Source organism: Hippoglossus stenolepis, chromosome 16, assembly GCF_022539355.2.
Source record: "Hippoglossus stenolepis isolate QCI-W04-F060 chromosome 16, HSTE1.2, whole genome shotgun sequence".
NCBI lineage: Eukaryota > Metazoa > Chordata > Actinopteri > Pleuronectiformes > Pleuronectidae > Hippoglossus > Hippoglossus stenolepis.
In genome coordinates, this window is record NC_061498.1 from 12,454,494 (window position 1) to 12,470,771 (window position 16,278).

Below are 16,278 nucleotides of genomic sequence, written 5' to 3' on the forward strand. Positions count from 1 at the left end.
TGCTCCAGTATTTTTGAGTATTTCTGCTTGTGAGGAAAACATGAGCGGATCATATCTTCTTCTCTACAGACCACAGGACACGCCCACTCCTGATGTTTCATCCTCAAAACTACAGCAAAAAAGGAAAAAAACTCCCTCCGAAGTCATATTTATAAGAACCACAAAGAGCTTTTGGTAGGGTTAGTGATTCTACGCAGGGGGGAAACTACACAGCACAACATTATCATTTTTATATAGAAATTTGCCAGAGAAATCACTGTTAATTCTGATGCTTCGTTTTGTTCCTTGGATAAAATCTGGGGAATTCAATCCTTTTTGGATCGGCATACACAATATACTATACTGCCTGCAGGGGGTGTAACTTAAATACTCCTGTCAATGAGACAGCTGCAGGTGCTTGTCCAACTGCAGGCGATTAGACCTAAACATTGCACTACATACAGTACTTTGGCTATAACAGACAGACATACTGTGTTTCACCTTCAAGTGCGTCAGGTACAAATGGACGTTTGGACAATTTGTCTACAGACTTTTGATGAAGAACAATGCAGTGAGCTCTGCAGACCCAGGCCCTCTATTTGGATTCCACTAGTGGAGTACCACAATCACAGGAGTGCACTTCTTCCTGGCTGCTGCACTATAATGTCAAAGCATTGAACACTGAATGGTTCAATCATTTATTAAAGCAAAATGCGTATCTCTAAATCATTTAATCATTTATTGGGACTTTGGCAGAGGCACATGTGGAGATGATGTTGAAATATGACTCAATTCCAGATAACCTTTGTAAACACTGCAATAAACAAATGTCCTGTTTTGCTGGTCCATTGGTACCAGGATCCCTGATACGCAGCTCTATTTGGATACCCTTAAATGCCCCCCACTGCTGAAAGTGCCATCCCAGCTGGAGATGCAGGAGCTGCTGCTGAGCTCAGGCTGCCATCTGGTGGCAGGGAGGATGAACGTATGGTCTTGGACAATACTTTTTCCCAAACACGACAAAAGGACGACTTATTTTAACGTGGCCCCTTTTCTCAGCCTGCGATAAATAAGAATAGGAAAAGTCGGATAAAAATAAGTATTTATATCCGCCCTATTAAATCCAATAAGGTGCAACGTACAGCAAATAGATTTTTGAAGCCTTGCTGTCATGCCCTTCTGCCATTTAATCCACGGTTTCCAAAGAATAAGAAGCATATGTTGATATTTCCAGGTGTCTGCACTGAAAAAGGCATTTTAATAATTCCTTTTGTTCCATAAATAGTTTTCAGTTAATATATCTATTTATTTCTTCCAATACTGTTGGAATCCAATAAGTTTTTCCTAAGATTAATCCTTCCTCCAGATCTGGTGTCCACTTGACTCAAGGCACAAGCATCTTTTTTTCCATTACTTTATTTTGTTAAGTTGCGCTCTGAAACAAAAAGTATTCACACACTTTGGATGAAAAATTATTTTAATTCTCAAGATGATAAAAATAATTCTGTGAACTCTGTAAACCATTGCATAACTGTAGTGTCACAAGTGAACAAGTGTGGACAAACTAGTTATACACTACAGAAAGTATGCAGTACACAATCCTCAATGTAGAAAATGAAAACAAAATCTAGTATTCTAAGACTTGCACCAATTTTTGTGTTCACAACACAAAAAAATATCAATATACCAACAGAATAATGTTTACGATTATCAGAGAATTTCCTACATATCCATACAGCTTGTCACAAAATAAGGGACTTATTTCTTAATCTATCTATAAATAATGTCTAAACTCACTGACATTGATAAATCCATGAAATGCAGTTTCCTCAGATATAACACATTTTCTATTCAATCGCTGTATTACCCTGAGAAAAATACATTTCTGTCCTTATATTTCCTCATTATGCTGACAAATAGAAACTTGAAAACTTGCATTTGTTTTAGTTCTAATAAATTTTATTGAATAGCAGTTCACAACTAGATGCTACGTCATAAAGAATTAACTGCGCTCCACAATATCCAGTGACCCATTCATTGAATATCTAATTTAGAACAATACATTCAATCTTTCAGGGCTTCAAAAGTTAAAATAACATTTCTAATGACTTTTTCTGAAGCTTATGGAACAGCTGGTTCCACTTTCAGATCATTTAGTATTTTACTTAATTTGAACAGTTCCATACATCATACTCATATACATGTACAAGATTGCATAAATCTTCAGGCTCCATTTTCATTATATTAAAAACAAAAAGACGACACAACAACTAACAATAATGCAAAATAGTTAAAACTATTCCAATGCAGAGCATAATGATACATCTTTTACAGTTCATTTACAAGATTCTTCCTATTTGGTGCTTTTTCCTCACAATTGAGTTTTTGGTGCCAAATAACAAATTGAGATCAAAACTGTGAATTCAGTGGTAGGATTTTTTTATTTTAATTTAATTTTTTTATTGGTATGGCAAATACAGACTGAGAGAGACAATTATCAGTCAATTAAAGTGGCCTGAATGCAGAAGATCACTTAGCAATCACATTGTGGTCCACAAAATGTTGTAAGGCACTGGAATTTTGATTCTAATTCAACACGTTATATTTGATCATGCAACTGAGAACAGATGCTGCCTCAGATATATTCTCTTGATACCAAACAACATTGTGTAATTATTAAAAAGGCACAGATGTACTTCAAAGTGTAATTGGTCCGTTAGACATAAATTTAACAAATCTGAAATATGGACAGAAATGTAAGCTGTGCTTACCAATGTTTCCTTTTAGAAAACTTGAATTAGGTTAAGTAGACCACTAGAGATAAAGGGCTAGAAAACAAATTACCATCATAACAACTGAGTTTTAATTATGTCTGTATCTGCCATTGATTCTTGCCACAATCATCATCATTTCACAATAAAATAATATATATATTTTGGACCACGTCTTTCAGAAATGGAAAACAAAGGGTCAGGTAAAAAGAAAGCACCTTACAGTCAGGCCCATCATAACAGCATATAATGCATAAACGTCCAATTTCAAAAGTGATCAAGATCATCTACTTAAGCAAAGTCAACAAACAAAATGAACTTCAAAACAGTACTGTAGTGAAGTTTATATGGCCACTTCAGAAGCACAAATGTCATTCACCTTTGACATTCCTTCAACGGTTAAACCGACACAGAATCCTCGCTTAAGGTCAGCATGTGCATATCTGCCCTAAACGTCAATGTATACTTAACACAAACTCAAGTGTACAAATAGAGATTTTGGGAGGATCTGACCCATGCATTTTTTGTTCTAATGTTTAGCAACTCACTATAGCTAACTTTAGAGAGAAAAAAGACGCCATTAATTACTGTTAATGAACCACATATCCATTTAAGGTACTAGGTGATCACTTTTTAAAATGAGAACAAAATAAAATTTTAGGTTTCTAACTGAAATAAAAGTAACGATGAAATGTAGTACAAAAGAAATAATGATAATACAGGTCTTTGGTAAAACTGCAAAAATGGGCTTAAGTCCATTAATGTTAGAAGAAAAACCCATTGGCATAGTCCTGTTGTATACACACCAAGAGGATATTATGTCCTACTGAATGAAATATTAAAGTAAAAATCCATCTAAAACAGAATTCCTGACACACAGAATGCTTGACTTTGTCTGGTTTTCATCTACACAACCTCATTCTGATCTTTCTAATACCTTAGCTATTATTTTGAATTCTGTTCAAGGGTAACTTTTCTCTTTAGAATACATATTTGGTTAATTTTTAGACTTTCACCCTTCAACGTCATTAAAAGAAAAGAAATAGACCAGAGGACTCTGTGAAATTAGCTGTATCGCACACTGCTGTCCAGCGTATGGTGGGGAGAAATCTCACAAGAATGCACCAACTTTCGATCAATTCAAAGAAAAGAAAAGGGACAATCTACAGTAGTAGAGGTCTGTGACATCAGTCTGTGACAAGTCATTTACAAAAGTACTGAAACTTTGATTTAAATGGAATTTACAAATGAACAATTCAATCAAATAAAGGTTAAGTCAAGTTAAATGCAGAAGACAGATTATTTCATATTTCTGAAATCTAACCTGTGGATGCATGATAACATTCAAACATCTAAATGTGTCACTAGAAATTACATTAATACATTTTCCAGTAGCAGCGAAGCTTGCAGAAGTTATTAAGCTTTTTACTACACTAAAAATAAGTCAATACAAATATTCTGGCAGTGACAGAGTGCAAACTTTTTTTTCTTTTTTTTTTGTAGCTGGTTAATATATCGCATAACATGCAATACCAGAAGTGTTTAGCCTGCCTTTTATGCTGAAATATTATAATGAAAATGCTAAAATACCATAACCTTTCTTGATATTTTTCCTCTGAGTTGCTTAATTGTCATTTATGTGGATGTAAACAATGCATTTTCCCATATTTATAAGTAGCAAAAGGTGTACCTGGAAATAAATGTTTCTCTATTGAATTTAAAGCAAGAATAAAAAGATATTTTTTTAAACACAGTAGAAGGTCATTTCAATTAGAGGAACCTAAGCACAACTCCTAAGCAAAAATCAAACTGACAATTTGACTACAGAATTCTTCATTCGCTGCAGAAATATTACAATAAAACTAACTAAAGTTACCGAACTGTTTAAAAAGCTGTTTTTATATATGTTGATATACAAATCCACATGTTCAATGTTTGCATACTCTCAAACGTTAAAACCTAATTTCCAAAGAATGAAGCTGCACCGAAAGAGCACCACGACTGAGGAATGAGTGTGTGGGTGGTCGGAGGATGGAGGGGAGGTTGATCTCTAAGGTTGAAGTCAGGACACAGGCACTGACAACGTTTGTTTTCAATTATCTTCTGCAGAAATACTTGATGGGAATTGACGATTACACTGGCATATTTGGATATATATATATATAGTGTGTGTGTGTGTGTGTGTGTGTGTGTATATATACATACATACATACATACATACATACACACATGTCGATGCTTCTGCTAAGTTAAACAAGACACATTTTGTAGAAACCTGCGCACAAGCTTCAACTACTTGTGTTTGCTTTGAAAACTCTATACACATCCTTTTCAACTAAGGCAAGGCACTTTAGAGTTAGAGGCCGATATGTTCTAGACAAAGTCAAGAGGCTAGATTCCTACTAAAAAAAAAATCACCATTTCAGGCTTTAAGCAAATACAATACATGCTTCTCTAGTGGCTAGGCTATATAAATCTCTATAAAACAAAACTAACTGATTGAATAACAGCCTTAACATGGAGCATGTGCCTTATTGATATTACAGCTGCTGGTTATGCCTAAAATGCATTTTAAATTTGCACTTATTTGATTGAAATTTTATAAATCTAACTATGAAAGTAGAAACTATTTCAGTACTTTTTTCTATGAAATCTTAATATGTAGAACCATGCCATGACTTAACAATAGGAAACATGAAATATTAAAATTATGTTTCACAGTACACACAGACATTGCTTCAGACATTAGCTTATATAGAAAAAACGTATAAAACTAAAAAATAAAAGACACAAAGAATACCTACAAAGCAGCTTAAAGCAAAAAATTCTATATACCCTTTAATAAAGTCCCAGGTCAACAAAGTGCTTTAATAAGAAATCAAACTTCTTCAGAAAAGTTGGTCAAAAAACAAGGATTCTTGACTGGTTGCATTAAGTGTTAATGAAAAATTTGGGGTTTAACAAAACGTGGCTTTACTTAAAGAGGAACACTGCAAAGTTACAACACCCAGGTTTAGTTGTTTCCTTCATTTGATTTACTGCCGCTGATTTATAGACACAGGTATTTGTTCAACACTAATAACATTTTACAAATCTGCATATTAGGTCTATATTGTTGGACAAAGATTACACTGAATACAAGAATATAAGTGAGCTAATTCCCTAGAGCATGGAGCTTTTAAACTTGTGCTCTCTGATACAATGACCTTGATCAATGCCCTATTTCACAATTACCAGTTTTAGACACTCCCTGCTCAATGAAATGGTGCAAATACAAATTTTTTTCTTATATTGCAAGGCAAATTGGGATATAAAAATATAGGATTTCTGAATTGAGTATGAGTCACATTCCTCTTTAATTAAAGAATAAATCAGCTCTGAGTTTTTGCTCATTTTATGTTGAACATCACCACAGTAGTTCGCAAGTGAAGTCACGACCTTCTTGCATTTGAGCATCCCAAACTGAAACAGTTAGTTATTATGGTTATGTATTAGTGATTGGGTTTGTTTAAGATCCAGACTGAATTATAATTTGTCCAGCAAACCTTTTTTTTTTTTTTAACTCTGCTATATCCATTTCACATCTTTTCTTTACATACAAATCACAAGTACATAATTACTAAAACTTTTTATTGGCTTCATACACATTTCCACAGGATTTTCCGTAAAAGTTCTTAAGTGCATTAATAATCGATTAACAGCGAGACGTGTGGTCACTCATTGTTGTCTTTGTGTATTCAACTTTTACGTTTATTGGTCCTGATAGCATTTTATGTATTTGTAATTTTGTATGGAGGTCTGCGACTGCACTGTGTTCGGCCTAAATGTCTTTATAGCACAGTGTGAAGCAAATGATATATGATTTGAGATTTATGTCCTTTCAAAAGTCTGAATCATGATTGACGATTTGAGAAAGGGCACTTTAAATTGAGCGCATGCTGTCTGGTTGTCACATAAAATGAGCAAAAGCTACAATGATTGAATTCCCTGGACATAATCTGACTTGTAATGCCATTTGTTTTGTCATTTAAACATAATTTTGTTCCAAATGAATTGTATGAAACAGACATAACTATTTAGAAAGTGTACTTAATATCTATTAGTAGTTTTTCAAAGGGCTAATTCTTTAAATAGTACCTTGAGTTATTATACATCACCACTTCAATATCTTTGTTCTACAGTAGGGACATTCTGTTTTACTAGGTGCACAGTTCTCACATAGTACATAATGTTGGCAAGGCTGCAGAACAATGCAACGATCATGCTTTTGGCAAACTATACATTTCTTTGACTGAAGCTGATATATAACCTGTTGGGGGAGAAAAGAGCGAATATCAGCTGCAACTTAAGGAAAACACAGTTCATGCAGACCTGTAAAATACGCATGCTCGATGGCAAAAACCTAGCTCTGGATGACGGTTTGAGAAAACTGTGGTGATGCTACAAATGAAATGCGGAGTATGATCTATTCTTTCTTACCCCATCTATAAGGTCTAGGTCATTACGCAGCTGACTCTGGATGGAGTGAAGCTTTGACAAGGGGAGCTTGTCCAGCTCTCCGTAGCTACGCAGAAGAGGTGATCCCGGGGTGCGACAAAGCACATCAAAGTCCCTGTGGAGTTCTTTCAGCTTGCGCTCGGTTTCCTCCCATTTCTGTTCTGACATCTGACGCTCTGCCTCGGTCGCCTTTGCTTGTTCCTTTGCTTCGCGAGCTTCTTTCTGACACGCCTCACAGGCCTGGAAGAAAGAGAAGTCTTGTGATTTGCTAAATTAATCTCTCATTCTATGAAAAGGGAATAAAAATTAGACACAGTAAGGTATGTCTTGCAACAAGCATTAATTTATAGAGGCCCATTTTCAATGGTTCAAAAACCCACTAACACCAACTAACATTTGGCTTTTGTTTGCAACAGGAATGGATTAAATCAGCATTCACTCCCGCGTCAAATGACTCTGCAGTCAACACTGGTTTTTAAATCAGCTCTGGCTCCGATCGACAGTGATGGAAACATAACACCCGTGTGAACATGCCAACTTCTTCTTCTTTATTTTGGTAGTCTAGATGCCAACCCTGCACCTATTTCTGTAAAACAGTATGACGTGCATTGAACTTCTGGACGTAGGCGTGTAAATAAGCATGAATGTTTTTTAAATATTTATCACTTAATAATATTTGTTATTTTTTACATCTGCAACAGTGATTTCTTCATATTATGCAAGACAGCAAGGTTACTGACACTTGTGTGCATTTGTGATGGCAAACATGAGTCATTGAGGAAAAACCAGAAAGACAGTCCTCTACTGGCAATGAGCAAATAGTCATCTTCTTTTTCCTTTTAATATCTACTAAATTTGGAGTAAAGAGGTAGTACACTCACATGTTTGACCTGCAGCCAGGCCTCCTCCCATTGTTTGATCTTCCTCTTGGCCTCGTCCAGCTCTCTGAAAAGGCGGGCCAGATCAGCGCTGCTGGTTATGGAGGTGAGGCTGCTGAAAACTGGAGACGGACTCGGTGAAAAGCTGCCACTGACAAAGTCCCAAATGTTGCTGGCTCCTCCATTTAAGCCTTGGTGAGTAATAAGTTGAAACGACAAGACAAAAAAGTTAGCTTTGGTGCTGTGTGTTACTTTAGAACAATTTCATTTAGTGTGACACACATAAATGAACACACACACACACACACACACACACACACACACACACACACACACACACACACACACACACACACACACACACACACACACACACACACACACACACACGCATGGAGCAAGATGTCTGATGCTACCAGCTTACCCAAAGAGTTCTGTGAGGAGGAGGTGGGTGTTCCCAGGAGGCCAAGCTCTTGTTTGGCTAACATATTGGAAGTTTGATTCTGCTGTGACACTGCCGCTGACAGGAGGGACTGAGATAGGGACTGGGAGAGGGAGCTCAGCGGGGAGGTGGAGAGCGATGACGAGGAATTGAAAGAGGACGATCGTGCCAGGGAGCCGGGAATGTTAACGGGAGCTGAACCAACGAGCACTCTATGACCTGTGGGTGACAAACAAGATGCTGTTGTTGCTTTCAAAATAACATGAGATTGTTTGTGGTTGAATGGTAAATCAACTGGTAGTGCTTCAATGAGCTACGGGTCCTTACTTGCCAACCCAATACTGTGGTCTTGCTCCTCTAACTCCTTATCAAGAGATGCAACATTGATGTCACTAAAGTTGAGGTCCAGAGCAGATCCTGAGGGAAAACAAAACACATTCTAATGAACACAGGAAACAGTGGTAGCACTCGGCTCGACCAGTTTAACTTTGGTTTTACGTGTGACTAACCTATGACAGACTCCACCGTGTTGCTCCCTGGGTAGAAAGGAGTGGCTTTTGCATTCATTGTTGATAAGGTGGTGGGTGAAGAACTATCTGATCCAATACTAGAGGCCAGGCTGGATGTTATACTGGAGGTAAAGCTCGATGCCAAAGGGTTTACCGCAGAGAATACATTGTTGTGTATCTAAAGGTGGAGCACAGCAGGCATTTGTTGTTAATTATAGTTGAGGGTTTCAAACTGAATCAAACAACAATATATATTCAAAATATAATATCACTATCATCACTGTGTATCATCTATCATCACAAAAAGAAAACAAATCAAACCTGTTTTTCTTGGTCCATGAATCTTTGATCCATCTGCCCCTTGTTCTTAATCTAAAGAAGGATCAAATGACAATGACACAGCACATTTCAGAGACATGAAATCCACGTTTTACATACAAACGGTTAATATCACTTTAAGGCATTTTCACTTCCCCACACAGAGCTGACTGTGACTTGGTGGAAGACTCTGCTGATTTTCAGTAGTTCTTGTTATTGTGCTAATTACAGTACAGAACATTTTACTATGAGTGGGTGGCATCCTTCTGTAATTGCAACATCAGGAAGCACATGAAACCAAGACTAAGAGGAATTTTCACTTCTAAGCAACAAATACTATATATTACTATATAAAATATTTTTAGGCAGGCCGATTGTAAGATTGTGCTGCTCAGATAGAGAACATGGAACACAGATTATAAATATATTCTTACAAGCTTTTCAAGTCAAATCACTCTGGTATTAACTACTAAATACTTTATAAATCCTTCGGGCCTTCAGTGCTGCCTATGTAGATGCATATTTCAACATCTCTCACAGAGTGAATGATCTCACCACCACAGTCATCACACCAACTGTGATAATAACGAAATATAAATACACTGTATGAAGTGTTTCGCACAATAAATTTGCAATATTTTACAGATAATATACAATAGAATGTTTTCTTAGGAACAAAGCTAACACATGAAATGACCAAACAAATAAAATCAATTCATGGGAAAATGACTGAACGAGATAAAAATTAAAATGACATGGCAAATAATGAATGAGAAATGAATAAAAATAGTGACTTCAAACAATAGGTGTTAGGCCCTATGCTGTCACTGTGTTGCATTGGTTCTAAAGCTGAAAAGAGCAGTCTGTGTACCTGATCCTCACGTTCAAAGCCCGGAGCTCTGGGATAGTTAGACGTCAGAGATGAGACACTGGATGTGGTGGACTCTGAACATAAACTACTATTAGTTAAGGATTTGGGCCTGCTGAAGGATCCCACTGGGGATATCAAACTGTCGCTTCCTGAGCCTGGCTTTACAGTTGAGCTATTAGAACATGAAACCTGAGAAAGACAAAAATGCACATGATCTTAATAAAACGATGGTCAAAACATAAAATAAATAAACCAATATTATGAATGGGCAATGAAGGTGATGGCTGCTATGAGAGACATGAGAATGTATCTTAGATTGAGATCAATAACTGATGAACTCTGTATTTACTGAGTAATCCTCTGAAATGTCGCTTTCAAAAAGAAATTGCCTCTGTTTTGTAAAGTTATGTGGTAATGAAATGTAAAACAATAAAATGGTAATGACAAAAAAAAAGTATTAAAAAAACATGCCAACCGAACAGTGAGACTGTGGTAAACAACAACATGTTTTTATGTAAAAGGCTGGTTTGCATCAGCTGAATTGTTACTAAGCTGGTTTCTGGTTTAAACGTTTCCTCTGATTCTGATAAATGACCGATTGAAGAACATCTGTAACAACAGAGAAAGAAAACATACACTTCCTAGTTGTCCGTTGCTACTGGTTGCGCTGGTGGTGGAGTTTCCTCCACTGTTCCACTCACTGATTGGACACTCTGAATACTGCTGCGAGCCCAGCTGGGACTGTGAACTCGACTGCATCGCTGTTAGCAATGAACTCATGGTCTCCTCTGTGGAGGGAATTCCTGGAAGGATATTAAAGAGATAAATATCAAACTGTAGTTCTGTAACAAACCAGGTTGCCAACAGCCAACACTACTTGTTATGGCTGTGATGAAATCAATCAGAAAGTTTGAGTGAGAACAGAAGTTTTCATACATTTTATATCAAACAGATTCCAAGTCTTAGCATAAAAGTATTTAGTTGTGTCATAGCCTGAACACCTGAATAATACAATATAACAGCTCATTTCTTTTTGGCTTTAGCCTCATTCGACAAATCAAATGAAATAATCAAAACAAAAGAGATGGCAGGGAAATTAACATATATTATATATATCCATCTCTTCTCAAACTTGAAAAGCGTTCACTTACTTTCTACATGTGCAAATGCACAAAAAGGTCCCCGGGGACAGTATCCAGTTTGTCGCATATCATTGCATTTGGTAGATTTGTAGATCTTAGAGAAAGACAAACAAATCACAAGACATGTAGAGACAAAGTTAAAATTCCTGCCCTGGGCTACGAGAGTGAAGTTGCATTATCATTAGCAGCCAACACAATAAAACCTCAAATAAAATGATAAAATTATTTAACAAAAACCCAAATGATATACTCAAAAATACTGAAATGTCAACGATAGCGAAGGTGAATGTGACTTTTACGGGAGAGAAAATCCACTCACCTCTGGGTGAAATTGCTGTTCTGTACGAGAGTGACAATACTGACAACTGTCTCCACTGTCACACTTTGAGGGCTCTCCCCATTCATCACCATGTTTCACGTTTGGGCAAGGGGTTGACCTGTAGTGTTACACACAGGACCAGAACTCTTACAGCTGTTACATAACTTAATACCAAGTGTTATCTTAATGCAAACTGAGTAACATCTTACCTATATTTGAACTTTCGTGGATTTCGTCTTCGATCTCTACTGTTGTGGTAGTGGGGGCAAGCATAGCCTTGTCTGCATAGTCTTGGGGGCTTAGTACACTGATCTGTTTTGTAATTGGCTAAAACAAAGTTGGTATCTGCAAAAAGAAAACACGGAACAAAGTGTTTAAGTAATTTTTCATTTTGTTTTGCCGAAAATAAGAGGTTTGTTTGGTAATGAATGAGAGAATAATTTAGGAAGAGGATTCTCACCTTGCCACCGAGGGTCTTCGGTCAGAGTTTTCTCAATCATAGCTTGGCTGGCTAATACACCAGGCTGCAAATCAGGAATACCTTCCCCGGATCCCAACTGCCCATTTTGAAGGGCTTCTTGTGCTTGAATCTCCCTGTGCACAGAAAAAATAAAGTTATTTTAATCACTTCTTTAGCAGATACAAAAATAAAAAAAGAGAGAGATTGGTTCAGTGCCTTTAAATTTTGATGATTAGCTTCTCTAAGATCACTAATCACAACCCAATTCGATGACAAAACTGCAGTATTTCATCAAATATTTGTTGTATCTAAATCTCAAAATACTAAATTGATAAATACAAAGCACAAAACAAAAACAAGTGACACTGGACCATCACACAGGTGTTTTCCATTTTTTTGAAAATGCATTAAGCTGCAATCGAGGTATTGTATTTACATTATGTCAAAATTGGCTGATCAGTTCGATCCATCGTGACGCTTGTGAGTGAAAAGGTTTGGCGGAGGGAAGGGGGGCGACTATTTGCTCTGTGTGTCACCTGATATCATAGACTGGAGGTCGGAGATCATGTGGCCCGTGAGCGAAAGCACAGTGGAGGCCATTCTTCACACAGTGCCCCCGAGCATCTGTCTCATGGATACAAGTGCCTGTCTTGTAATAGCGTAGATGGTACTTGCGCTCTGTGTCACCAGTGGTCCGGTGTAAATAAGGACAGCTGAGGAAGCAAGGAAACAACTTTGAAATATTTGGAATGACATAGAATGATGTGACGTTTAGATATATTCATGTTCACTACAATTTTAGAATGTTTCATATGATATTAATATACATACAGGAAAGCAGGGCTACGACATTAAAGACCTGGTCCAGACATTGTGCAATGAGCCTGAAATGATTATAAATTGCAATAAAAGCACATAATTCTTAGCGGCACACATTTTTAAATCAAGAGTATTATTCCACTGTAAATAGAAGGCTGAGACGCCAGCAATGCCTCGAGAACTGTATCGCCAATAAGGCTTTTGAATAAAGCAAATTTTCTTTTCTTGAGTAGCAACAGTTGCTATAGCAACAGATAAGGTCATACAGAAATAGCTTCCATTGGCAGAGGAGGAATTGTAAGGACTGTTATTTCTTTTTTTATTTCTATGTGGGGGCAAAATTAAACACTGCACCATTTTAATCCAGAAATCTCACAGAGGGGCGACTATCTTTATATACTACCTGCTCCAAATTAAAAGGGCAATACCCCAGCCATCCCTTTTGAGGCTTCACAAGGTCTCTGTACCAAGAGACAGTTAATCAATTTTGCGATGACAGAGATTTAAAGAAGCTGTGCACAAAGTTATGGAGACTGTCTGGGCTCATGTAAGAGACAAATAAAAGCATATAATTTGGAACTGCCTTTTTTTTTTTTCAAATATGAAGCGCTTTGAAATCGTTGCATCATGACACATGCTGCCCATAACCGAAAATAACTGCAGCAATCATGCATCGAACGCTGGAGGGCCGATCCAACCTGTTAAAGTAGCCGACCTGTAAGACACATGGTTGCAGTCTGGCCGAATAAAGGGTGAGTTTAGTCAGTCGTGTATAAGTGGATGCAGACTCTACAGAGAATGTAATAAATGTGCTGCCAAACTCTGGTGTAACAATCCACTTCAGGCAGGAGAACTGAGAGGTAAATACTGCTTCCCATGCAACAACCAATCAAATCCTATTCTCCTGTGTGAATAGATCAAATCACTCTTAAGCGTGCACTTACGAATACACAGTTTTACATTGGAAAAACACACAGACCTCTGCTGGTGGTCACTTTTAAATAACTCCTGCAACAAATTGATAACAACACTGGCAGTTTATATTATAACCTGAGCTAATACGCCCATGTGTCGAGCTGCAACAATGAGTGTCAGATGAAAAGTATGTCTATTTCGATAATCATATATATGTTCCAGTTATTTTTAAGCAAAAATGATTAATAATTGCCAGATCCAATAACTCCAAACTGACGATATGAGTGGTGATGAATATAAGGTGATACTAAACTAAACATTTTGGGGTATTTAGTGACCAAAAAAGAAATAACAATCAAGAATATATTAAGATTAATAACCACTTCAGCTAAAATGACACATACATTTACCAAGGCCTGAAAGTCCACTTATGAAACTACGTTTAAATTCACTTAATCAGATTCTTTATTTGAATCTGCACAAAATTAAATATATAACAGTCCCGTCTGATCTTTTTAAAAATCTAAATCCATGAATTGTTCTCTGAGAAATCAAAGAAAATGTTGAAAAACACTGGATCTTGTGATGTTAAAGAAAGTACAATTTTTTTGAATTTACCCGATTCTCAATCACACGGAAATTAAAAGGGTTCTGACCCATTCTGCATCTTTCCACCAAGTTTCATGGTAATCTGCCCAATAGTTTTCAGGGTAAAGCTGCTAACTACCAAACAAACACTGATGAAAACATAACCTCCTTGGTGGAAGCATAAATGTGTCTGTTGTTGCAGGACCAAACACACGTGTGTGTGTGTGTGTGTGTAACTGTTGCCACAAAAAGCAATTGAAGAACGTTTTAATCTAATAATCGATTTTTTCTCAAAATTATATATTAAAAAAAGATCATAATAAAAACACAGGGTTTCTCTGTGCCCTGCAAACTGTAGCAGATGCTCCTTGGCCTGATCATACAAAACTGAATATAAACGTGCAACAGTTTCACCAACTCGCTGTAGGAGCCACAATACACACAGAGGTCAGAGGTCAATGCCATTTCAGGTCAGCTAGGAGGAAAACATCTGGAACAGCTGAAGCAGCTCCTGATGGGCTGTGTCAGTATTCTACGTGTGTGCATTTGCAGTGTTCATGAAGCGGACACTGACACGACCGACACTTGGGGGGGGAGAGAGACTTACTCGTCTCCATCCGGACAGATGCCTGTGGTCTCGTCGTATTTGGTGCAGTACACGTCGGGGCTGTAGTTGAACGTCCCGTCTCTCCTCCGGATGGGTCGCCTCCGCCGCTGGTTGAGAAAATGCCAGTGGAAGCACGTAAAGGGTCGGTGCTGCGTGCACTTGTGCTGGAGGAACAAGGGGCACTGCTCCGTCCTGAACTCCTTCAAGTATCTGAAACAGACGAGAGGGGGCAACACGTAGAGTCAGGATCCGGGTTTTTTAACTGTCAGCTCAGCGGTAAACAACAGAGAAAAGTTCAGTGTTCGCGTTTGGCTGCTGTTTTTTGGGGGTCGCTAACGTCAAGCACGCTATTCAGAGAGAGCGCTGCGCAAGAATCCCCGCGTAGTGCTGCTGTGAAGCCCGTGAGCGTACGTGTGTTTGTGTGCGTAGCGAGGGGGGGAACTCAAAAAATCAGGCCGAGCTCCTCACAGGCGGGCTGGTTAGCGAGTTCCTGGCTAATGGGGTAGCAGCTGTAGCAGCAGGAGCAGCGGCGGCGGCGCGAGTTGACGGCGCAGCGCCCACAACAAACCCGCAACTCGGTGAAAACACGTTTCCGGTACCGAGTGGCGGCTCGTAAAGGGGGAAAGCGGGGCGACGCGCTGCGGCGGTCCGGCGCGCAGTGTGCGCCCGCCGTGCGACGGGAGGCAGCCACAAAGCCAGGAAAAGCTCCATGTTGTCAACGCACGCACGAGAGTTGAGGAACGCGGCGGATGCGAGCGCGCGGCTGCACGCGACGAGCAGCGCGGTTTTCTCTGCGGCCCGATCCCCCGCGCTCTGCGGCGGCGGCTCCACTCACGTATAGTGCGAAGGCTTCTCGGTCTGGGGAGACGCGTTGGCCGCCGTTTTCGAAACCGACGGCATTTTCAGTCAAAACAATGGACTGCGCATGCGCCCCGGGATCTGTTGCTCGCGTGCGTGCACGTCCGCCCCGCACGCCAGCGCGCCGCGGAACTCCCGAGCAGAGCCGCAGGGGGCGCTGCAGAGGGAGGGGGGGACACACACACACACACACCCTCTCACCTCTGTCATCCCCCCCTCTGAACTAAAACCTTTTTTATTTTATTTTTTTGAGCAAATTAAAATTTAAATACCGAGGTTATGGGTCCACATGCATATCTAACATT

At 38.7% G+C, this 16,278-nt stretch overlaps 1 protein-coding gene across 2 annotated transcripts; it reads right to left on the minus strand.

The window, feature by feature from the left end:
• Positions 1-1,438: 1,438 nt before the first annotated feature.
• Positions 1,439-16,088, minus strand: unkl (unk like zinc finger). Of its 2 annotated transcripts, XM_035180195.2 has the most exons (16): positions 15,951-16,088; positions 15,116-15,325; positions 12,723-12,899; positions 12,187-12,320; positions 11,936-12,071; positions 11,727-11,844; positions 11,417-11,501; positions 10,902-11,068; positions 10,266-10,454; positions 9,398-9,448; positions 9,077-9,254; positions 8,895-8,984; positions 8,550-8,786; positions 8,129-8,316; positions 7,230-7,487; positions 1,439-7,059 (listed from the first exon to the last, which is right to left on the minus strand). In XM_035180195.2, the coding sequence occupies exons 1-16, from the start codon at positions 16,013-16,015 to the stop codon at positions 6,904-6,906; spliced, it is 2,439 nt and encodes an 812-aa protein (XP_035036086.1). In that variant the 5' UTR covers positions 16,016-16,088; the 3' UTR covers positions 1,439-6,903. The 2 variants fall into 2 exon arrangements, with proteins under 2 accessions (XP_035036086.1, XP_035036087.1); XM_035180196.2 differs by lacking the exon at positions 10,266-10,454.
• Between the last annotated feature and the right edge of the window lie 190 nt (positions 16,089-16,278).